We start from the raw sequence: 24,020 nt of genomic DNA on the forward strand, positions 1-24,020 counted from the left end.
CCAGAACGGAACGAGAACTCTGAGCTCCGCAGCACAGCACGAGGCAGATTCTCCCTTCCCAAGGGAGCTACTGAAGAAGCCAACATTGCTGTGGATGACGCAGATGAGAAAAATGAAGAATGGAGACAGGGGAAGAGGGTGGATTGTTTAAAGCGGCACTTTTTTTAACCGATCACGGGTCATTTCCTGCCAGAATTCCTACGAGCAGCACGAACACTTCCCGCCGGGCGGCGATTCCCGGCTGCCGCGCCCCCTGGCGGTGTTCCCGGGCGGCGGCGGCTCCCGCGGGCTGGGAATCTTCGCGGAACGGTCAGAGTTGGCAGTGGCCTCTAGAAATCATCTAGTCCAACCTCTTGCTAAAGCAGGATTGCCTGGAGCACATCCCGCAGGACTGCATCCAAGGGGGTTTGGAATGTCTCCAGAGAAGGGGACCCCACAACCTCCCTGGGCAGCCTCTTCCAGGGCTCTGTCACCCCGATAGTAAATAAGGGCTTTTCCCTCATATTTAAATGGAAATTCCCATGTTCCAGCTTGTGTCTGTTGCCCCTTATCCTGTCCCTGGGAACTACTGAGCAGTCTGGCTCCATCCTCCTGCACCCACCCTGAGATACTTGGAGGGATTGATCCGGTCTCCCCTCAGCCTTCTCTGCTCCAGGCTGAACAGTCCCAGCTCTCTCAGCTTTCCCTCATCAGGGAGATGCTCCAATCCCCAAGTCATCTCTTTTGCCCTCCCCTGGACTCTCTCCAGCAGTTCCCTGTCTCTCTTGAACTGGGGACCCCAGAACTGGACCCAGTTCTCCAGATGTAGCCTCACCAGGGCAGAGCAGAGAGGGAGAATGACCTCTCAACCTGCTGACCACACTCTTCCTTATGCACTTCTGGGCAGCAAAGGCACTTTGCTGGCTTTGATTGCAGGGGTTTGATTTCAAGTTTTCTGGAGGTGAAAGATAAAGCAGAGACATCTGGTAGGATTTTTTCAATGACTCCCTAATTATTATATCTATACCATGGAGGCTTTAAGTATAATTCACTGCACCCATATAAAAAATAGAAGCTTAAATCAACTTCATTATGTTTGTGTTAACTGCAATATTCTCACCTCCTTTCCAAATAAAGGTTTTAGAGTAGGGACATGAATGGAAGATTTGGTTGCCCTGACAGAAGCTGACTCAACTAAAAATTATGTTTTCTATTGATATTTTTCTTATACAAACTTTTCCATTCATGCTGCTTCCAGTTTTCACTGACCTGCACCCCTAGGCTCTGCACTTCCACGTAAGCTAAAGCTCAGAGGAACTCGTTTTGAACCTGTGCAGACACATCTTACATAATTGGAGCCTGTTAAATCCTTAGGGTCCACACAATGCTGAATTAGGGTTTTTTTTTTAATCCACATTGCATAGAATCAACTCTGAAAACCTAACCTCACATATCTGTAAGGAGACTCACCTGGTTGGTTTGATGTTAAAACATAATAAAGCCACAAACAGGTTAATTGAGTCAGGTAGCAGATGGCACTGAAAGCCTTTCGAGAGATGGGAGTTACACCATCAAAACACATAGAATTTTGTAAGGAATAAGGGTATATATTTCTCAGTATGATTATATTAACAGCTTACATTTGGCAAAACAAAGTTAGGCCTACAGAAGTTTGAGTAATAAGTTTTCATAAACTTTTTTCATTACTCCTAGAGAAGAATGCTTGCAGAGCTGTTAACTATGATTGCTGTATGCTTGTGTTCCACTGCTCAGCTCTCTAAAATTGTAAAAATTATCTCTCTACAACTAGTACACTGTTTACAAATAAACAAGCATTATTCTTTCCATTTGTTTTAAAATGTGAAATGAATTTTGGTTTTCAAAACCCAAAAAGCAGAGACTGTTTTTTTAAAAAAATTAAGGAACAAATATGCAGTAGCAAGCTCACCCTAGAGGTGTTTCCTGGCTGTTGTTTTGCAGGGATCTTGCACACACTAGTACCATCCTGCTGCCATCAGGTATGTCCTATTTCATGGAGAAAACAAACTTGGGCTTTACATATAAACTTTTGTGACAAGTAGGTTTTAATTACATTATTCTTACTCAGATAAAAGCCTGTATAGCCTCTCAGATGTCTCTCACAAATTGTCATGCCATTATCAGTGAAACAAAGAGGAGCACTATCCCAACACGGTTAACAAAACTAATATTCCAACTAGCAAGAGCACCTGGGTCAGAGAAATATTATCAATCCCCACCTTCCCATGCTACTAATGCATCCCACAGAGGTCAGCTCCCACGTCTCTCTTGTACAGGATTACTGCTTTCCCAGAGAGCCTGAAATAATGGATTACATACTGTGGGGTTAGAGTTCTCCCAGGCTCTTGCACAAGGAGACTCCAGACCCAGGAGCCTTTACCCACTTAAGACACACCACCAGGCTGCATTAAAGTCTAAGCTAGCAGCTCCACAGTGCAGACCATGTGGCACCCCCACCTTGCCCCCTCAGGCTGGATCCACGGGTGCTGATGTGCTGCAGCCAGAGCAAAGCAGCTCTGCCCAGGGAAGAACAGGTGGGGTTTTTCCTACGTGATTCACCACAGCACACAGAACAGAGAATAGGTTCAAAATGTATGCAACATTTTATTGAAAAAATACGAATGTTCTGTACATAAAGTACAACTCAACGGGCTTGATAAAATCTCCAGAGACTTATTGGTTTATATAGGTCTTCTTTTCTTCTTTTTCCTCTAAGGGCATGAAGCATACAATGAAGCAGCAGGTCCCCTGTACTTGTGCAAGGGTAATCCCACGGCTGTGCGTGCAGCATAGCACCTGGCTCTACAGACAGGGCTCCAACATGCTCAAAGTACTTTGATGGATGGTCTGCAAAAAATTTGAAGTATGGAAGAACTGCACACAACTGGTCCTCCAACCCACTGACAGTTCAAAATTTATTGTGAGATCTGTTATCCTAAATGGTCTGCATCTGCATATCCAATATTTCTGACAAATAAATACAAAAATAAATAGGGATCTGGCCTCACAGAACCTCAAGTCTCGGAAGCAACACGATGTGTAGCAAGCTACATACATATTTTCAACTATATCAACATAATTTATTTAAATCTCTATCAATAAATGTATTAAAAGTATAAATTCTTATCCAATACTGCAAGTTTAGTTCTGGAAGTAAACCCAGAAAAACATAAGCTTTTTCAGTTCATTCTCACAATTTAGTGTGCTCTTTAGAAAATGCTTTATATCTGAACTTCAGCAGAAACTAGCTGCTATATAATGTAATTCTATTCCCCAAACCTAATATAAAAAGCTTTTAAAATCTTTTTACAGTAACTGGCTTTCATGTCCTAACTTTACATACAGTTACTAAAAATAGTGCACATAGCAGTGCTGACTAAAAATAAGTTTAGTGTTAAACTACATGCACAAATGCTGAAGTACCAAAGCAGAAACTGAATAATGTGGCAGCTTCACAATTAATTTATGTTGCTAATCGGATGGTGTGACAATACTGCAATCCCAAAAGATATGTATGTTGCAAATGGAAAGACAATGAACAGGACTGGATGAGGAGAAAGTTAGGCAAAAGACCTTTTTTCTTCTCCATTTAAAACTGGAATGTCTGTTATCGCCAAGAAGGTAAATGAAGAGCAGCATTAGAAGCTTTTAATTAATCAGGAGTAAATTGTGATGACTTCTCGGCCGCCTCCTCTAACAAGCAGTACTCTCTCCAGACCCTCAGTCAAGACTTCCAGGAATTCCATGTCTGTTTTGGTGAAGTCAAGGACAAAACAAATATCAAAACCAAAACACAGCGATCATCTTCTGTGTGGGGCTTATGAGGCAATGCTTGGGTAGCAGGGAGGCTGCAGGGGCATTCTCTGTGAGACAAGACCAGAAAATAAGTTGGTTTGTGCCTTGTGACATATGTTTTTTGGCACAGGCCAGTGAAAGGCTTGCTGATTTAGTGGTACAAACCAAGGCTGAAGAGCAGCTATGGACAGAACTAACTGTGGAGCCAACAGGCTTGCTAGCTGTGCTCTAGTCCTACAAGGCTTCCAGAGCAACCAGTGGCAGCTTCTGCTTTAAGTGCTTACTACATTAACAGCCACAAGCCAGTACCCTCCAGTCAGTAGACACTTTATCACATATTGCAGCTTGAGAGCATTTGTTGCAAAACAAAATCAAGAGCACAGATTTAAGGAAGAGCTTCCATGTGGACCAGGCCTTGCCTGAAAGGATACAGTTCTCATCACCATCAGTATTCTTTGGAGGACCAGGCATGTTGAGGAGAACAAGTCTGGCATCATGGGATCTATTTACAATTACTTCATTTAGCTTCACTGCTGTGTGCATTCTTCGGACATTAGACTGGTTCCTGTAAAAGAAGCACATTGAGACTTGCTGTTAGAAACCTGCTTCTGAAAACTGAATGATTTAAAAGGTCATTAAAAGCATACCTCGGATCTCCTAAATACCCTGTTAAATGTCAACTCAACACAGTAAATTTTTCCAGACTTAATGAGGAAGATACAAAAGAGTTCTTCAGGTACAGCTGGTCCATTGTTTTAAGATCCCTGGAGTCAAGTGTCCAGTGTATGAAGTTAAATTGCTTTTCAAGAAGCACATTTTATAAAGATGCTCCAGCCTTGCATAAGACTTGCACAAGGGGACTTGCTTCATGTGCGCACTGTCCATGGACACTTGAGTCTGCAGAGCCCTCTTCCCCTCAGCTTCTGGCAACTTTCTCCAGATCCCTCACTCCCATGACAGCACAGACTATGCATGTCTCCAGATGCAGTATCAGGCAACTTTCTCAGAGGCCCACTGGAGCCAAGTAGGAGACAGGTACCATTGCACTCAGTCCATACATCCCATGAGTGCACTTGTCTTTTTGTGCTGAACAGCAGTTGGCATAACCAGAGAAAGCCTAGTTTCCTATAGATGTGTAGGCTGGAATGCAGCCTGGCAATAAATGGCTGGACATGTGCCTGCTTATGGAGCTTTTTTGGTGTATAATAAGGATTTTAACCTTTCCTTCAGTTGGGCACTAATCAACCTCTCTGCCTGGCTGTTTACAAGAAACACTTATGACCCGAGTATCTTTAAAGTCTCAATCATGCTTTCAAATTTGAGTAGCCACTTGGTTCCAAAGTTAGGGGAGAGAAGACAACAGATGCTGCATGATCTCATAAACCTCTCCTCCTTAAGGATCCAGGCTAACAGAGGTAACAGGATTCATTATTCAGAATATATCATCACAAAATAACACCAATTCATGCAGGAACAGAACTGGAGAATATTCTTCAGGGAATCTGAGCCAGGGAATGTTTCCTTCCTACAGGAAATCAAGCATTATTTTGGTAGTGTAAAAGGAAAAACAATACAGAAATAGACTTATCAATGGGAGGATATATTTGCAGCTTTGAGGATTTCCACTTGCCTTTTTCTCTTCATTTTAGTATATTAAAAACAAGCTGTATTAGCAACAAATCAAATATGAATGTATAGGGGTTTTTTATTCTGCTTTACAACTGATGAGTGAAAGTCTTCAATGACCTTGCCGCTCCTCTTGAGTATTTAGGTTTGCAATGAAGTGTTTTATATAGACAAAAAATAGAAGATGCAATAGTAAGAATGTTTATTATACTAATAATACAATTTATACATTTCAAATTACTTCTCTGTTATTTCATGTTATTATTTCATTTAGAGCAAGGACATCCTCTGTCTTCAACGTATCACTCTTGTCAGTTTCAGAAAGCCAGGGACAGCAGAGAGGCCAGATTATGTTTACAGGAAGTGAGGAAAAAAAGAGCACCAGAAACAGTATGCTGTTATTAACTATGTATAGTTTTTGAATAGTTTTTGACTAAACTAAAGGTTTGGTATCCTCTAAAGTGACATTTAAAATTGGCATCTCCCAAGTGATTTGAAGGTGCAGGCTGTAAGAAAGTGTTTAGTGTTCAGAAACTGCCAGAAATAACTTCATAGCAGTCAGTGTTGTTGAACAAGAGCTCCTCTAAATGAATAATGTTTCCCACTTCTTGTGTCCATACTCTGCTTAAGAAAATAGGGTTAGACCTGGAATTGTTTTTTATCCTGACTTAGTTCTTGTCAGGACAACTCTCATAGTTTGTTACAAGCTATTTATAATGACACTTAGCTTAAGTGGCTAATCCTGCTTCCCTTTAAAACCACTGCCAAGACTGCTCAACTCTAACTCCTTTTCTTCCATAATTACATATGGTTTTCCTTCTCTTATTTGAGAAAATGAAGTCTTCCCTCTCAACCATCTTAATGTACTTCTAAGTTAAGTAACAAACTTACAAGTTTTCCCACTCTCTGAAAGCATGGAAGAGGAAAAAGTACAGGAAGTTAACACCAAATTCAGCAGAATGTCTACAGTATAGAAACTATGTATTATTGATCCTAAACCAGATTTGAATTCTCACTGATTAAGAAGAAAAATCTAGAACTTTGCCATGTATGCAACCTGACTGGGTGAATGTTTCATGTAAGATGTACATCAAAGAGGTCACAGGAGATTCATATCTTTTTATACGAAGCCACAAATAAAGCTTTAGTTCTAGCTATTCAAGGGCACACAGGTGGTGGTACTAAGGCTGCTGTTACATGTTAGAGCTCCTTCAAAAGCAAGTCCATCTTACAGGATTTCATAACACATGTATTCTATTCACAGTCATTCATCATCTCCACAGCTTCTTCCTTGCTGCGTTAAACATCCACAATACATATTAGATAGTGAAATAAAAAGTCTTTTAAAAAAATCTGATTGAAATGTGAGATTATCAGTCTGGTTTTTAATTGTGTTGTTTCTTGAGGTATTTGGGAAACAGGAGGAAAGCTTTAATAGGATTAAACAGCTCCAATTTAGAATTTCACTTTACCAAGTAAAATATTGAAGGGTGTGTGCCAGATTTAATTGGGTAGATTTCTCAGGAGGCTATAACTGCTGTCTTCTCAGTAGTCAGGTCTTAATGTTTATTGCACAAGTCTAAACCCAGGATTAGGAGAGAAAAGATAGTAAAAGCAGAGCACATCTACGGTTCCAAGAGGTACAAGCTGTTGACTTAAGACAAGACTCACGGTTTAATGGTGATGAGATCTCTAAAGCTTCCCACAGCGCTGCCTCGGTTCCGCTTCTCAGCGTCACATTTCTCTTTTGTCCAGGTCATCTGGATGTTCTCAGGAACTGGGTCCCCCTCATCTTCTTCATCTGAGTAGAGGCTCTCCAGACGTGCTATTGAATGTCTGTCCTTCACCAGCTGAGCCTAGAAGGCACATGAATGACAAGGTGAACCCACAGACTTTATTATACATTCTCTGGTTCTTTTTAAGGCATGAAATACACTTTGTTCCATTGTATCCCTTATTTTGTACAGTCAGTTTAGCATTTTGGACAGCTCTGATACCAGGCATTTGCCCTAGCCAATAACCTTACATACAAAACTGTCTTTAAACAGTTTTGATGGGTTTAAGCATGGAGAATTTGGACTAACAGAGGCCTGTACATATACAAGGAAAAATGGTAGTCCAGCTCACATCAGGACATGGTCTGAAACAACAGACAAGGATGATTCTAATTGACAACAAAAAAAGAGTTGCACAAATAAATGCAGAAAAATTACATCACCTGCTCCTTTTAAAACTACATGTTCCAACAGTCCGAATTGGAATGAAATCTTCAGTAGGAAAACAGAATATACTATAAATTGAGACAAACCCCGGACTTCCCACATAAAGCAAAAACAAGGTCAAGAAAGGGTTGAGACTTGCATCCTCAAGTCTTCGAGTATCATTTACGTTGCAAAGGAGAGACATTTTATGTGTTCCACAACATATATACTTCCATTGTTTCTCCCAAAACAATTTCTAGCATGGTTTTGCAAGCATAGCCAGGCCATTCAGTGACTACATGCAATTTGGGAAACAAAAATCTACACTAAAATTATTTCCTTACATCTTTAGAACACAGGAGTTAAATTTAAGCAGCAGCTATATAAAACACTACCAGGAGGACACTTTGTGTCATCCACCTCAGCAGCCCATAGCAATCAACCACAAATGACATACCTCCCTTTCCCTCTCTGTTTTTGTCAGCCTCATTTGCCTCAGCATCTGAGATCTCTGCTCCATCATAAGAGTTCTCTCATAAGTATATGCTGAGATATCACTATTGTGCTGCAGAAATAAGAAAAAAAATATTGTGCTTGTAATCAAGTCATAACTAAATATCACCCATTTGCACCATAATGTGAAAACAGGGCTCAAATCCCTTACCATTTCTACCACTTCTACCTCTGCCTCTATTCGGAGTTGATAGAGGAAAGTAGCCAAGTCCTTCTTCATCTGGATGCTGTTGTCATCCATCTGAGCTACGGTAAAAATTCTCATTTTGCATTTTCTCCAAACCTGGTGAGAGAACACAAAACTCTCAGTACATGAACCACTAATCATTTGCTATATGAAACAGAAACTTATCAATATATCAATGCAGGCTCCACTACTGGACCTTGTTTCTTTAAACTAATGCACACAGAAGCAGCTGGGCAACAAGGTTTCTCTGGCGAGCTCCTTACTTTGTGCTGTTTGAGCAGAAAAGGAAGCAACATCAACATGCCTCCATCATGTACAATCCACCACACGTCAATGTTGCCTTCATTGTAACGCTCATGGTTGCTGGGGTAGAAAGACACATTTTTGGGAACCAGCAGAGCCAGATGGGCTGCAGTTGTGCAGCGAACAGTACCTGCCCAAAAGGGGGAAAAGAGACAGTTACCTCTAATTCTGCAAGAGCATCTATGATTTAAAAAAAATACAGACACTCAGCAAATGTCAGCAAACCATAAAAGTAATTGTGTTTATGAGAAAGAAGTGTGTACAGCAAGGCATGCCCAGACAGGTCAGACCAAACAACAAAGCCAGGGTAGAGCAGACTCACAGGAACACAAGCCCTATTTCATGTGTGAAATAAAAGCAGCCATCTTCAAAGCTAAGTATGAGGAGAAAGCATCTGCTCTGTTCTAATTTGACTGTGTTAGCTGAATGGACCATAGGGGAAAGAACAGGATATAGACAAGGGGAGTGTTAGTTCCAGTAGTGGAGAGAGATGGGTAGGTTAGGACCTGTGAAAGGACAGAGACTAGGAAACAAATTATAGTTTGCCATAAAAACACTATCTCTCAAGTCCATAACTTTTTAACCATTTATTAAACAGATAAATTTTAGCTGCCAGATTAATATTTGAAGATCTTTCTTAAGTCTTTTACCTGCAAGAAGTGTTATTTCAAACATAAAGTAGTTTTGTGAAAAATTAGCAACTTCACAATCCATACTAAACAAAACAGACTAAAAACTAACAGCAATTTCAGAAGGACCACACAGAATCTTTGAAGCTCACCTATGAAGGTCTTCCACGACCTCGGATCTTCACTTTGTCTCCAGCCATATGGCCATCCCAAAACCACAGTATTATGCTTCATGCCACCTAGTCCACAGGACTGGATCAAGTGGGCAATTCCTTCGCGAACTTTATTGGCTACAACTACTTGACAAAACCCTTTCACCTTCTCAATGTCCATCATATTCTTGATAGTCTGCAAGACAGACAAGGAGAAACCTCACAACTAAAAGGAACTCCTAAGTATTTCTCTATCGTGGGATTAGAATGTGAATTCCTGGTTCATGTGTCCAAAAGTAAATCACATTTCAAGGCAAAGTTCTGCTCATCCACTTTCCTTAATAAAAAAGAAAATACCCACTATTTGTGAATAATACTTGTTTAAAACACACATAGTTCCTTTCCAAACATAGTTATTTCTAACAGATTAAGAGTATTTTGGTTTGTGGTATAATAATTTATAGTAGCAGTTAGTGATATCTGTGTTACTAACTTACTTTCCATTTTTCAACCCTCAAACACTCAGTTTCTTAAACCCAAGGTTAATTAACTTCATTTGGATTTCCATTTTCAGATTTCTAGGTAATAACACTTAGTTACCGCATTCAACTTATAAATATAAGCACTAAACCCCCCATTCCTTAAGAATACCTTCCCCTTTATGTGGTTAAAAACTGAACAAACTTGGTCAACACACAGGCCTATGAATTAGTGTTCTCTTTGCAACTGTTTTCCTGTATAAAAAGCTTCTGGAGAAGTGTTGTCCTGAACAAGGCTATGATGACTTGTTTACACAGTTAGGAAGATGAAATTATTTATTAACAAATTTTCAGGACCATCCTTCAATGCTTTTTATACGAAATTTATCACCACACTGAAAGAAACACAGCCTATTTGCAAAGTTTGTAATTATTGAGAGTTACTGAAATGTCTCTTGGTATGTGCAGAAAACTGAATACTCTTCCCTCCATTAATCAGCATACATAAACTTCAATAGTAATTACTTCTTATAAATGAAGACAGTTTTATGCAGTAAGGACGTTTACACAAGTTGCAAGCATTGATCTTCCACATCAAAGGCACAACTGGCAGCTGACACATGTTTGCAGGCCCCTTACTGAAGAGCTGTAGTACTGCTCAACTAGCCCAGAACCTTTCTGATCTGCTTTCTTCCATGTATGATTATGAAGATTTAAGTTATCTGCCCTTTCACTCCTCTTCACTAGAGGAATTTTTTTTAAGATACTGACCTGTTCAGCAGCCTGGGCTTCTCCATAAGTTTCCAAGAAATTCCCTTGGATCACTGATCCTATGATAGTCAAACCTTTGCCAGCTTTCAGCTGAGATGCAAACGTTAATAATCTAGGGTATTTGACATGCAAATCTTCATCAAGTTTCAGAAGCACCAGCAACTGAGGCCTGGAGAAAAAAATAAGGGAGTGTAATTTTTAATAAGGTTTTAATAGAAACACTTCTATAAACTTCCTCTCTCATCACTGTAATTGTGCTTGAACATTTAACTCTAAAACGGTACATTCTTTGTTTTCATTAATATTTTATTTCTCTTTATTGAAAGCAGATTTGAAGCACTGAGGGATTTCTGCTGCTGCTTTGTTTTGACAGTCACAAAACCCATTCACGCACATAGCTTAAGAGGCTTACATTAGTGTGTTATTTACGTGGCTGATTTTCAAAGCTCTTTTAAGTACTATTAGAGCACATGCTGTGTTCATACCATAAGGCTGTCCTTCCTGATCTATCTGGATACTTGTGCCAAACAGTTGGGAATTTGGAACATTTTCAGTTAAACACAGATCCCACCTGCTTTCTGTCCCGTAAGGGGGACATCCATTAACTAATTTTCTGTTGCAAGCTATTGTTGAGCAAGTATAAAGAGATTTCTAAAACTCTCTATTTGGTAGACTTCCAGTCCTCTTGTTCAGAGCCTAAGAGTTGTGCAATGGAGAACTGAGAGGAGGGTTCTTGCTCACTTAATCTGTCTTCAACATACAAAGCCAGGGGGAAAAACGTTGGTTACTGTTCAGTTTTTAATCCTGGAATGAAAGTAGGAACTTCTTTGTGCCCCCCACTGCAAACTGACACAGGCCTCTGGACCTCTGTTCTCAGACATCTCCACAGTTTCTGCAAGTTCCACTTCTGAATTCACTGATTCCAAGCCTGATGAAAGATCCAAAGGATCTGACAGGAAGGGCCCACACAGCCAGGCTCGGGCAATGACAGGACATCTTACCACAGACTCAACACTTCCTATTTTATTTATATTCTGGCCATTTAAATTCATTCACACAGATCAAAAGTATCTTGCTTGGGAGTCCAGTTTAAATCCCTAAGTAAATCATGACAGTGCACTTTATTAGTCTAAAATGAGTACCTCCAGTTCTTTGTGTGTGGAGGGCCCTCCTCCAGTCTGAGCAAGGCATATCTTGCGGCACTGAGAGAGAGACCTCGGATGCCGTCACCCCATTCCTTCTCTGCACTGTGAGGAACACACAATTTAGCCAATAAATGGTTTAATGAGCATTTAATTGCACACTTACAGCCATGCTATAGAGAAATTATTACCTTGCAATGAGTTTAATCATGTGCATGCATCATATGTATATTTACCATTTGCACATGCATGTATGTGATGCTTACCATGTATCACATGAGAGAAATGCAAATCTTTCAGTCAAATTTATACCACATCACCACCCTTCTGTGTTTAACGTGTAATGAACACTCCACTGCAGAGTATGCTTCTCAAGCATAAACAAGCATCAGGCATTTTCAATACCTGATTTGTTAAAATGAAGTTGTACAGCCATCCTATAGCCTGACTCCATCTCAGGCAACCTAACTTGCAGATTGAGCTTTTCAAGGACTGTTCTACAGACCTTTTTACCAGATAAACTGGAATAAGATGGCTGCCTTCAGGTATGCTGGGCCTGGAGTAATTACATGTGACAGGACACAACCCAACCAGGGTTTCTCCTTGCTGTGACTCTGAAGTTTCACCAAACACCTTTAGAGGCTTAACAACACAGCACTTCAGGGGCTTTTGTTTAGCACTGACACAGTAAAACAATGAAAAAAATCAACTAATAAGGGAAGCCCTTTAAGTCCTATCTCTGGACAGTTCCTCTGCAAATGTGAATGCTAGAGATAATTCACAAAAAATAGACCCAACCTCCTCCCTACCCTTTTATGAAGTTAATACTTACCCCTGGTATTCAATGTACTTGTAAATCATGCCTGCAATAAGCATAGCTACCAAAGCATAATACCAAGATGAAATGAACATCAGTGCCAGGCAAATGCTCATGCCTAAAAATGAGAGGGCCCTAAAACAAAAAGCAAAGATATTATTAAGTAGTGGGGTAGGAAAGCTTAAAAACAAGTGAATTATTCTCTTGCTATTTTTTCTTTAAATTGTCTATTCTGAACCGGCAGTGAAAGTAAAGCTTCCAGTGTATGCCCCCAGTCCCCAGCAGTTTTAATGTCCTGTTGTTGGAATTAAACTCTCATGCCATTAAATATCTGGGTCTGGTCCACTATGAATATTCTGTCTGTGTACTCTTCTCTAGAACTGATATGCAGAGATATAAAACAGGCCCACAAATCTTGTGGAGAGGGTTCTTCCCAATCCCAGGCTGCAGGTAAGCCATGAGAGTGCTGGGTCTTGCTTACCAGTGATAGTATTTAAATCGGGGCCGCCAGTTTGGAGTCCTAAGAAGTGTCTGTACTGCACATGCCAAATTAACAAAGAGGTAACACATCAAGAAAAACCTGCAGAGGCAAAAGAGAACAAAACTTTAGCACATACATTTATAGATTCTGGCACATATTATAATCACAGGGATTAATTACAGTCAAAATATCCTATTATATGTGACTATCCCTCTGATTTTTATTCACCTGAGCTATCAGTATAAAGCAGTTAGAAGTGTTTTTTAATTGCAGCAAGTTAGAGCTATTCATAAAATCAACCCTACCTTTGTCCTGTGATAAAAATAACATTTTCCCTAAGAAAATAACAACCCATCTATACTAAGACCGTATTTATTCACAGAATAGTCCAGAGCAGAAGCATGTTATGCAGGGCCTGAAGTCACAGATTTCATAGAAAAAATACAAGCAGAACTCAGGCTCCAGTAATTTGCTGTATTGGTGTAAGATACAACTCTGAAAGACAAATCAGCAGATTTACAGTATCAATTGGTTTTTTTCCCTCCCTCCTTAAATAGCAACCAGCATGTTTCTTACATGGAGAGAATTGGAGCCACCATGTCAAGCGAAGCAATAAGGATCCCCAGCTCAGCAATCAAGGCTGTTAACAGAAGAGCCCATGTTGGTTCACCATTTGCTTTTCCATGACCAAAAACCTGAAGAAACAGAAACATTAAGCATATAAGTACTTCATAAGGTCATAATCATTTAAAAAAAAAAGTAATTTTCCTACACATTTTTCTTTAGAGCAAGGAGTCAAGTTATTCCAATGGCTTTCTAATACATTTCTTCATGAAATATATGTCTAATCAAACTCTTTTAAAAATATTCCTAGCTTTTAACAAAAGAAAACAAGCATTAAAATAAAAAATATTGACCTTCACTTCAGTGTTGGGCAAACTATGGAAAATAAATCTGATTTCCAAGAGCACAAAGTCTGCTTAGTTAGTGTGCACAGAACGCCTTTTTATTTTAACAGGTACAAACCCAGAGGAAAGGAATGATGTTGTCCTTTGCTATGGCCTGTAGCAGTCTGGGGGCTCCAGTAAGGCTCTGTAAACCTGCTCCACAGGTGGAGAAGAAGGATCCTATCACAATGACCCATGGAGAGGGCCATGAAAGGGTGCCCACTACTAAGTTCTTGTTCACTGCATCACCGAACCTGCAGAGAGGAACAACAAGACAGTCATAGCCAAACAAGTATTTTCATACATTTGGCCTTTTTTTAAAAAAATATGTTTAAACATATATTAAATATTATGTATTTTCTTGATTGGGAAATACAGAAAGTAGTAATCAATCTGAGGGTTTTTTTGATACATAGAAAGGAAGAGCCTGCAGCCCAATTTCAACAATTCAAAAACTTTATTTTTATTATATATCAAAAAGCTCTTAAGTTATTATCACAACATTAATTTCCACTTTCACCTAAAAAGATGCAGAACTTAAGAGACAGGACAGAAAATCTGAGGGAGCTGTGCCAGAAAATATCAAATCAAATATGAGAAGATTCCCAAAATGTTGTTTACAATTTACATACAAATATGGTCTAAATGGCACCCAGAAGTATAAGCCAAGAAAAAAGGGCAGGGGCAAGGGGCTGAAACAGGAAAGAACACACAAAAAAAGAAAGGAGAGCATTACGCAATGAAACTTACTTATCTCTCAGGACTACACCTTCTATGCAGGCTCCAAACAGCAATACACAACTGAAGTCTGGAGTACAGAGTGTGTTAAGGAAATGGCATTTATTTAGGCATGGTAGATGAAAATGACCACAGAAAGTACCGTGCGAAGTTGAATATGAGCCTCTGTCCTATGGCATTTGCCCTGCCACATCTCCCTAAGTAAGAATGAGTAAATTAATGTCTCACTACTCATATATACCTTCTGATACTATTGTAATTTTCCATTTTTAAAGAAGATAGTTTCAAATGTTATGATAGAGGAGATAACTTCAAATACACTAATTTTTTATGTAAATGTCAATTTAATCTGCTAGTCTAGAAGAAAACAGATATTAAAATATATTTTTCTCTCTCCTTCTCTGGTGTCTGAAGATATTTTGAACATTTAGCAAACCATTACCTTGCACTTACTCATTCCTGTGGTCTCAGGTGGAATTTTGAGTTTGTTATTAAACTGTATCAGTTCTGCATTAAGGAGTACAGAATACTTCAGTTTATTTGGAACTGGAATCCCAGTGAAGCCTTGCTCTTATGATTTAAGTTTACAGGAATAATCAAACCCTAAACTCTACCCTCTACCCCTGAAATGCAATTCTAAAATACAACGAGGGGAGAGATTGATCACTCCTACAAGTCACGGTGTAAACTCTCCACTGGGTGGCGTATGAACATCTACATAGACAGTGACCGACCACGGAAAAAATCTTGAGCAGCAAATATTTTAACACTGGAGCTGGGATTTACTTCTGTGACCTGTTTTAACAGTCATTACATTAATAGGAAATGCAGACTTCTTGGTGCATGGTGTGTTCCCAAAGCATCATCTGGTACAAACTGCACTCCTAAGAAGCTGGGACAAATGAGCTGGGATTGTGATTAACAGTTAAGCAAGGTTTGGAAAAAACAGGTTTGAAACAGTGGAATTTTCAGGAATTTTCCCACCCCAGCCAGCTGCCCTTTGGGTGGGATTTATTCAGAAAGCTCTTACAAAGAAGTTTTGAAGTCCTTGCTCATATTAGTTGCCTTTTGCACCTTCTTTTTCATCTCCTACATTGACAAATTGTAATTGAGGATACCAACAGCTAGATGAAGCTGAAAGACCTTGGCATCATCTCTTCCCTAGCAGGAAAGAAGAGATAAAGGTAGTCTTTCCCAAGCAAAGCTCCTGTGGTCCTAAACCCTGAAGAGTTTAACCACACACAAAACCTGTCAATTTCAGCTGGAGCAGAAGCTGCTCCTCTGAACTCAGTGCCCTGAAATCTGGTATGAGGAACATCCTCACATCCTGTAAATTAAGATCTCCAGTCTCAGTGGAAACAGGCAGGAAACAACGAGTCATTCACAGCTAAGTGGAGCTCACTACTGAGCAGGGTTTGTAACACTTCCACACCTGCCAGCTGGGGATGCATTCAAGAATCACAGAAAAGCATTGCATCAGATGAAAGTGTTACAAATAATACAGTCCTGTAAGCTGATGTAAGATGATCTTAACTGACTTCAAAATAAATACATTAATTCATTGGAAACAGTGAGCAGCTGAGTCTCCACATGAACCTTCTTTCCCCTTCCCCCTCAAAAAAGCCCCAAAAAACCACAACCCACACTTGGGGAACAACTAGTTTAATTTCTAACTGCAGCCTTATATTTCCCTAAAACATTCAAGGAAACCTGTAACACTTAATGTCCAACTAAAAGGCACTTTTTTTTTTTTTAATCGAAAGAATTAAAATTTATAATATTTCTCATTTAAAGCCTTCCCTCATCTTACTGGTCCACTGAATCCTAAAAGAAACATATACCTGTATTCTACCAGCCTGAAAAACTACAGACCTCTGAGTGGCAAACTAAAACAACAGAAATGCAAAAGAATACACAAAAAAACTAAACATGAAAAAAGGAATGGAAAACAACAGGTTAATAATTCTGATGCCTTCAACTCAAGGACTGTTTTTATTTCCTACTGACCAACCATACTCACACTGATAATTCAGGCACCTGATAGCAGTTCCACAAATCAGATACACTCATTCATCTCAGTGACCTTCATCATGCCAGGGCTCCATCAATTTTAAAAGGATACAGACTAGTGATGTAGTGACAATGGCAAGAATTGTTCCAACGGGAATGGATTTCTGTGCATCTTTGAGGTCCCCTGACCTGTTTGAACCAGCCATGATACCTGAAAACACATTTTGGATGTAAGATCAAGGGAGAGAAGAGAGCTCAGAGACCTAAGATAACCTCTCATCCCAGTATTCTCACCAGTCACTGAAGGGAAGAAGATGCCAACCAGCACCATGAACGAAGTAGCTATATCTGAAAGCACATATAGATGAAGGTTGTTCTTCTGGCCTGCTACATCAACAGATGGGTGATGTGCTTTCTCCAGTATCTCTCCTTTCTCCAAATAATTGCTCCATAGGTTGTCTTCAATGTTATTATCACACCACAGAAAAGAAAAGCATGTTTCAGTTCAAACCTTTTCTTATTATAATGGAACTATAACTGAAGATTACAAATGCAGCTCAGTGATCAACACAAATTAAGACCTATACAAGTTACATGAAAGAAAAAAAGGGAATCTGTAACTAAAACAATATGTATGAATAGCCTACAGAAGTCTAAACACATTTTATCTTTTAATATTACTAAATGTAACATTCTTTTAGCCTCACACCTATTTTAACCCCAAGAAACACTGAATATTTTTTAAGAACCACCATACCCACCCAGAGTAGCAATATGAACAGCTCATAGGATATGAGTTTTCTTAGACAGTGGAAGAATTACAGACTTATGTGGCTGGGATTTGAACTGTTCTGTGGAGTTAATTTCAATAATGAACACTTTTCAATGACATTATATTCAGGAGCAGGCAAAGAAGAAAGCACACTTTTTATATGAGTATTCTTATATTTCAGGACATAATCTTAACCTGTGCATAACAGTTATAGCTGCACAGTTCTGAAAAAATTTAACACCTTACTCCTGTTAGCATAGCATATAATTATAGCTGACTTTCTGCTGAAATTATGAGATATGCATCAATTTTCAGCAGACAAGTAGTGTATCAGGAGAAAAGTGCCATCTACTCTTTTCAGAGATTGTAAGACTTGGTTTGCTTGAAGGTCATTTTCTTCGCTATATTTACATTATTTCAGTCCCTCTTTTTTAACTAGCAGGGAGCAGCTCAACCCATTTCAACTGCTCAGGAAACCTCCTCTTTCAAGGGGAAAAAAAAAAATAAAAAATATCTGTCATACCTTTTAAAATACCACTAGCAACTCCTGGAATTCCTGCTATTTCAGAGACATTGTTCATTAGGAAATATTCATCACAGTTCTCGGTGGTTAAGTTTGTAGTGTGGCAGAAGAGCTCCCAAAGCTTAGAGGCCACAGTGATGTTATCCTTGACTATGGTTTTGGCACATACATCAAACTGATCTCTTGACAAAGTCCTGTTGCCCAACATGCAAATCCTGGGCAGGAAACATGAAAAACAGTGTTATTATATGGTACCGGGAAAGTGAAATCTGCCCTTCCCCTAGTTCTTCTTTCCTGTCATGGAATTTCAAGTGGCTCTAGTCTGCTACATCATTCCTCAGCTTCAAGAAGATGGTGGTAGCAGGACAAAGACTGTGTATCTGTTCCCTTTAAGGGTCAGAAATATAAAGCTACTTTTTGCAAGAGATATAAAAAGCTACATCAGTGTGATTTATTCAATTTGGTACAATTACTTTAAACAATGAAAGGGACAGGTTAAGCAACATCTTGGTTTTCAGTGAAGAGATCTAAAGAATAGTAGCACTGAAATTACTAGATATTTAGAATATCTGAAGATATTTGTAATCACATTATCCCATTTTCTGTACAGTAACACTCAAATGATCCCTGACATTTTAGTTTCAGAATTCAGAACATGCATTTGAATCACAACATGCAAGGGTGGTTCTTGTCAGAAGATGCTATGCATAATTGCTATAATCCTCCAGGTGCCTGTTGTGTTCCACTTAACCACAAATAGTTTATTGAAGCACTGAAAATTTTTAATCCAATTCTCAAAGAATGGCTCCACACAACATGGTGATACAACACAACAGCTTGCTGTGGCAGCCAGTTCATTCCATTTCTCTTCCCAGTGCCAGAAAACCACCACAGAAAAATAATATAAATGTATTTTTTCTTCCATTTTAATATTGTTTCACAGGTCTCATCAAGCACAGAAGCCAGGAAAGCTAAAGAGACAAGGCCATTTCTTCAGGGTTTGCAGGCATGTGAACTGTAACTTCAGAGAAGCCTTTCCCTTCAGAACTAAAAATAAATACACTTATCTAGTTACTTTAGCAAAAGAAACACAGCCCAAGGAAGAAAGACAGGGAGAACATTCAAGAACAATCCAAGAGATAATGAGGGGGAGGTAAAGACACTGTTTTATTTTTACTGCTGTAAACCTGCCACTGTTGTAAACCATTATAATCATTGGGCCCTGAATATCTAAAGGGAGCACTTGAGGGCTGCAAGGACTTAGTTATGGTCACAACATTTTAAGATGTGAATAATTATGCAGACTCAACTTCTCCATTTCCATTCCATTCATCTCCTGTCAGCAGTGCCAGGAAACACTGCTTGCATTTCTGGTAAAATGCCTGCATCTACAATGTTGCTGCTGCAGCTCAGAGTTTAAGAAACAGCATTACATGTGTAACTGGCAAGGTGCAAAGGAACACCTGTTATGTTCAGAGCAGAGCTGCTCATATGGCAGACTCCTCTGATTTCAAACCAAGGGGAAGTTTCACTGGAGCCTCTGCATGGCCCCACCAGCACCCCTCCCACATTCCCAAGAGATGGATGCCCTGTTTCTCAGCAAGCAGCTGCATCACCCCGCCACAGTTTCCAACCACAACGGCAGCACATTGTTTCTGATCAGCCTGGGGAATATGGACCCGCCAAGCTGCTCCCTACTGAGCAGGACTGCCATAAATAACACAGCAAAATTCTCACTGGAATTTAAATCAAGAGCCATAGGCTAAGATGCTGGTTTTGTCTTTGCAAGAAGTAGAGCAATAGCAGCTTCTATTTATCTGTATACTAACCATGAGACTTCATTCTACTGAAACCGTTAAAGAATACAATAATGCATTCATTTTATCCTGAGAAACTTCTATTCCCTGAGCTCTGCTTGCAGAAAGCTATCCCTGTCCCTCCACACAGCTAAAAACATCCCACGTAATTCACAAAAAAGGGAGCTTTGGGCACAAGTTTTAAGTAACTTCCACAGAACTACCCCCATCCAGAAAAGCTACTCACGGAAATTCAGGTGGATCGAAGATGGACTTGATAGCTCCAGCATAAATGGACAGTATGGATATTACTACGCAGGCCAAGAAGAGGGAAGCAAATTTGTTAACATATTTCACCCCTACAAAGACCACCACAGCCATCAGGATGAGGAACACGGTGCCATACACCCGCATGTTGTTCAGCATAGCACTGGAGGCATCGTGGGCACCAGATGGGTGAAAAATTGCTGCTTGTGGCACAATGTATGTCTGAAACAAGAAGAATGCAAGCTGAAGGAACACTGGAACAGAACTCAGTATCACTGCAATGATGGAAATTTAAATCACTTTCCATTTTGCAACATGCTCTTCACCACGAAACCTCAGTTTGTAGGAAAAGTCAAGGGATAATGGCCCATTCTATTTCAGTAGAACAACTGAGCCAACTTTATCAATAATGAGCATATGTCTTTGATTAAGTCATACTTCTACCTATGTTTTCAAAAGAGGCTCCATTCTGGATACCCACAGAATGTGCTACTTCCAAAGGGAAGCACAAGGAGTACGGAATTGTACACCAAGAAACGGGAGACGTTCTGGTCTCTGCCTGTAAATGTGTACAGGAATACAGGACAAGAAAGAATACTCCAGCATTTTTTATATGCTCTTTGTGTCATTAGCAGGACTACCCTGGTACTACTCACCAATAAAATTTCAATGGCACCAAGGATATACATTGCTCCTGCAAATGTTGTTCCCAAATAAAAGCACAGCCCTACAGCCCCACCAAACTCGGGGCCCAATGACCTGGATATCATGAAATAGGAGCCGCCAGCTATGAAACAAGAAAAGTGAGAGGAAAATTGTTATTTACTTATTGTTATAAATTGGAAAGTATTCCCAACAAGAATACAACAAAATTATACATGGTGTACTTGCTTTTTGGGGTGTTCAATTGAATCATCTTTTTTTTAGCACAGGGCTAACTAAAAACCAAATAAATTAAAACTTTAGCCTACATGACACTAGGAAAAAATACTAGGTATTAGTTCCTTCTTTGTATCTTGGCTTAAGCAAATTCCTCTGAAATAAAACCATGTTAACAGCTTATAGCAACTTTTTTTTAAAACACAAATGAGAAGTTTGCTAACTACACTTACCTGGAACAACACCATTTGTGGCAATAGCACTCATCGATATGGTTGTCAGCATAGTCTGAGGAAAACAAGGAAAAGGAAGCAATTGTGTCAACATTTCTCAAAACATAACTTACTTCTTGATAGAGCAACTGCCACTGCTTATAGGATAGAATATCTTTATCTGTTCTCCCTCGACAGGTCATTATCTGAAAAAAGGGTAGCAGAAATTTAATCATCAGGCTGTTGAGACTTTTGCTTCAGAGATGACCACTGCTTTATCAGGTCAAATAATGGGTGTCTGCAAACAAAGTAAGATAAAAGAATGCAGGTGTCCGTCCATGTGTGCAGCTGAAATTCCAACAAAGGCTAGTCCAGCAAACCAGGCAGACATGACCTGGGACAGGCACAAAAAACAGCTGTTTGCTGAACAAACAACATATTTTAAGACTGCACCAGATACAGTTTGCCAGTTCAGAAATACCAGCAGGTGGGAAGGAAAAAAAAAAATCACATAATAGAAATTTCTAGCATAAATCTAGCTTTTCTCAACACATGGATCTACAATGCAGCCCCTCTGAGTTTCTCAATAGTTTACAGAGGTTATGCCACATGCATTATTTTACCTATATACTTACACAACAGCAGCAAAGTAATACAATCAGGAAGGACTGCAGAACTCCAGCCATTCCTACCATCCAGGTCAACCGCAGGAAGAGAATAACCCCAAAGATATTCTGCATACATGGTAAATAGACCCCCATCAGGGTGCCCATGCTGGGTGACTGAAAAAAAACAAAGGTGACATTCATTAACTGGAATTACTCAAAGTAGTACTTCAGTTTATCAAATGGCAGAAATCTGGGAAACATAAGAGAGACACACACAAATACCACTGTGCTGGACTTCCATAAAACAGGAAGTAAATCATAATTTGAAACCTACTAATTTCTACAAAAAATGCTGACCCTATCACATCCTTACATTTGAAGTAATTATACTCAGCATTTAACACCCATTACTAACAATGGAACATGCATGTATTTGTTTTATTGTAGAACCATATCTATGAAACCTGCAGAGTGCTGCAGACCCTGTGTAAGATCTCTGAATTATGTTTGACAGTGACAGAGAAAATACAAGTTAGTTATGTGACCTCATAGGAACTGCACATTACTGGCATTCCATGTAGTATCTTGCAGAATTCTCCTTTTCCCAAGTGGTTATTGACAGATGATAGTAAGATTCAAAACAATTGTATCAAAATGCCACTGAAAAGGGTTTTATTTCTAGGAATGCAAAAGTGCTCCCTACACCTGACACTAGAAGCAATAGAGGGTACCAAATTTCTGTGGATTCCTGCCAAGATATTTCATTTCTTCTGCTCTCTGAGGTTTTCTTTTGTATTCAAAATTATACAGAATTCTGAAGCATAGGGGGAATAGAGAGTGTAACTTCTCAAAGGCTCATCTCTTTTTATACTTCTTCCTATAAATAAAACTGAATTCCAGAACATATTACAGATAGACAGCATTTAAAGAAACCCATGAACAATCATCTGAACGAGAAGGATATTAGAAGGAGGTGACAACACTTGTTCAAACTTGACTCCATGTAACATTAACTAAAGGCAAAAATAAATAGGTAACATGCACCCTTCTAGACAAATTAGTCATACATCAAAAGCAATGGTACTTAAGACAAACATATTACTCTGAAAGTGATAAAATGCCTGTAAAAAACTTTGTTACTGCCTTGTAGTCACTGTGGAAAAATGTAGTTTTCTACAATAAATCAATAGGATATTTGATTACACAAAGCAAAACCCTAGAAAAATTGAATGTTTATAAAATCCTGAGGTCAAAATAAGCAAGGAATTTAATGCTTCAATTTGCAAACACATCTTACAATTCAAAATTTCCTCATCTGCTTTAGGAATCTGCCCTGCCAGAGATGAAAGTAAACTGTGCTGAAGAGCAAACAGTGTCAAAGCCTGCAAGTTTTCATCCTTCCCTTTATACATCTCAAACACCTGCTTCCTTTGCATAAGAATTCACCTCCTCAACTCCTGCCTATCTTCTGCCCTCAGCACAGCACAGCTGTGCTCTGCTGTTCATCACCTCCTCCATCTCCCTCTTAGGTAGCCTGTTAGGCATATCAAGTTAAAAGCTAACTACAGCCACAGAGGAAAAGAAATTGTGCTTTATTTGTATAGTTATGAGAGTACTGCAGAGCAGAGCAGCCTAGAAAACACTAAGCGTCTGCCTGCAGATAAAGCCCAAGCCAGAGGATTACTAAATGTACTTCAGGCATAAGAGTTTACTCTGGATTTTCCTACCCTGTGGAATAATAAAATAACTGGTATGAAATAATGATCCATAAATACTACTTAAACTAGCTTGTCCACACAAATATTGAACACCAGTAATCTGCAGTGACTTGACCCTTTCTTTTAGCATCTTGTAATGAGTAAGTGATCCTAAACCAGTGCTGAAGTCTCCACAGAATGCAGTCTAAAATAAGAAGGGTGTTATGTTCAGTCTCAACAGCTACCAAATGAAAAAAATTTAAAACCCCATGCTGCATAAAGGAAATAAAGCACAAAGACATTTTGAAGAATGCTGGTTTAGATCAAGCCAGAAGGGAGAGAAAAATCTCAAAAATAGTCTTAATTTCAGTGACGCAGATCATGTTTCTGTTCACTCTAATCAGCTGCAGACACATAATTGATACAAATATTGATCTAAGTCTGAAGGGCACTCTTT

General features: G+C 39.3%; 1 protein-coding gene across 1 annotated transcript in view; it reads right to left on the bottom strand.

Annotated features, from left to right (window-relative positions):
• Window positions 1-2,602: 2,602 nt before the first annotated feature.
• SLC12A4 (solute carrier family 12 (potassium/chloride transporter), member 4) overlaps window positions 2,603-24,020 on the bottom strand; it is a 30,846-nt gene continuing 9,428 nt past the window's right edge. The window contains exons 4-24 of the mRNA XM_010004418.1: window positions 21,894-22,040; window positions 21,280-21,334; window positions 20,824-20,954; window positions 20,148-20,389; window positions 18,105-18,319; window positions 17,104-17,268; window positions 16,922-17,020; window positions 14,812-14,869; window positions 14,141-14,315; window positions 13,691-13,809; window positions 13,115-13,213; window positions 12,649-12,768; window positions 11,817-11,921; window positions 10,675-10,843; window positions 9,425-9,620; window positions 8,604-8,773; window positions 8,305-8,436; window positions 8,098-8,205; window positions 7,111-7,295; window positions 4,245-4,378; window positions 2,603-3,766 (exon numbers count right to left, since the gene is read on the bottom strand). Coding sequence (XP_010002720.1) covers window positions 3,675-3,766; window positions 4,245-4,378; window positions 7,111-7,295; window positions 8,098-8,205; window positions 8,305-8,436; window positions 8,604-8,773; window positions 9,425-9,620; window positions 10,675-10,843; window positions 11,817-11,921; window positions 12,649-12,768; window positions 13,115-13,213; window positions 13,691-13,809; window positions 14,141-14,315; window positions 14,812-14,869; window positions 16,922-17,020; window positions 17,104-17,268; window positions 18,105-18,319; window positions 20,148-20,389; window positions 20,824-20,954; window positions 21,280-21,334; window positions 21,894-22,040 — 2,916 coding nt within the window. The 3' untranslated portion in view covers window positions 2,603-3,674. The remainder of the gene's footprint in view (window positions 3,767-4,244; window positions 4,379-7,110; window positions 7,296-8,097; window positions 8,206-8,304; window positions 8,437-8,603; window positions 8,774-9,424; window positions 9,621-10,674; window positions 10,844-11,816; window positions 11,922-12,648; window positions 12,769-13,114; window positions 13,214-13,690; window positions 13,810-14,140; window positions 14,316-14,811; window positions 14,870-16,921; window positions 17,021-17,103; window positions 17,269-18,104; window positions 18,320-20,147; window positions 20,390-20,823; window positions 20,955-21,279; window positions 21,335-21,893; window positions 22,041-24,020) is intronic.

This window comes from Chaetura pelagica, unplaced genomic scaffold (assembly GCF_000747805.2).
Source record: "Chaetura pelagica isolate M959 unplaced genomic scaffold, ChaPel_1.0 scaffold449, whole genome shotgun sequence".
NCBI classification, from domain to species: Eukaryota; Metazoa; Chordata; class Aves; order Apodiformes; family Apodidae; genus Chaetura; species Chaetura pelagica.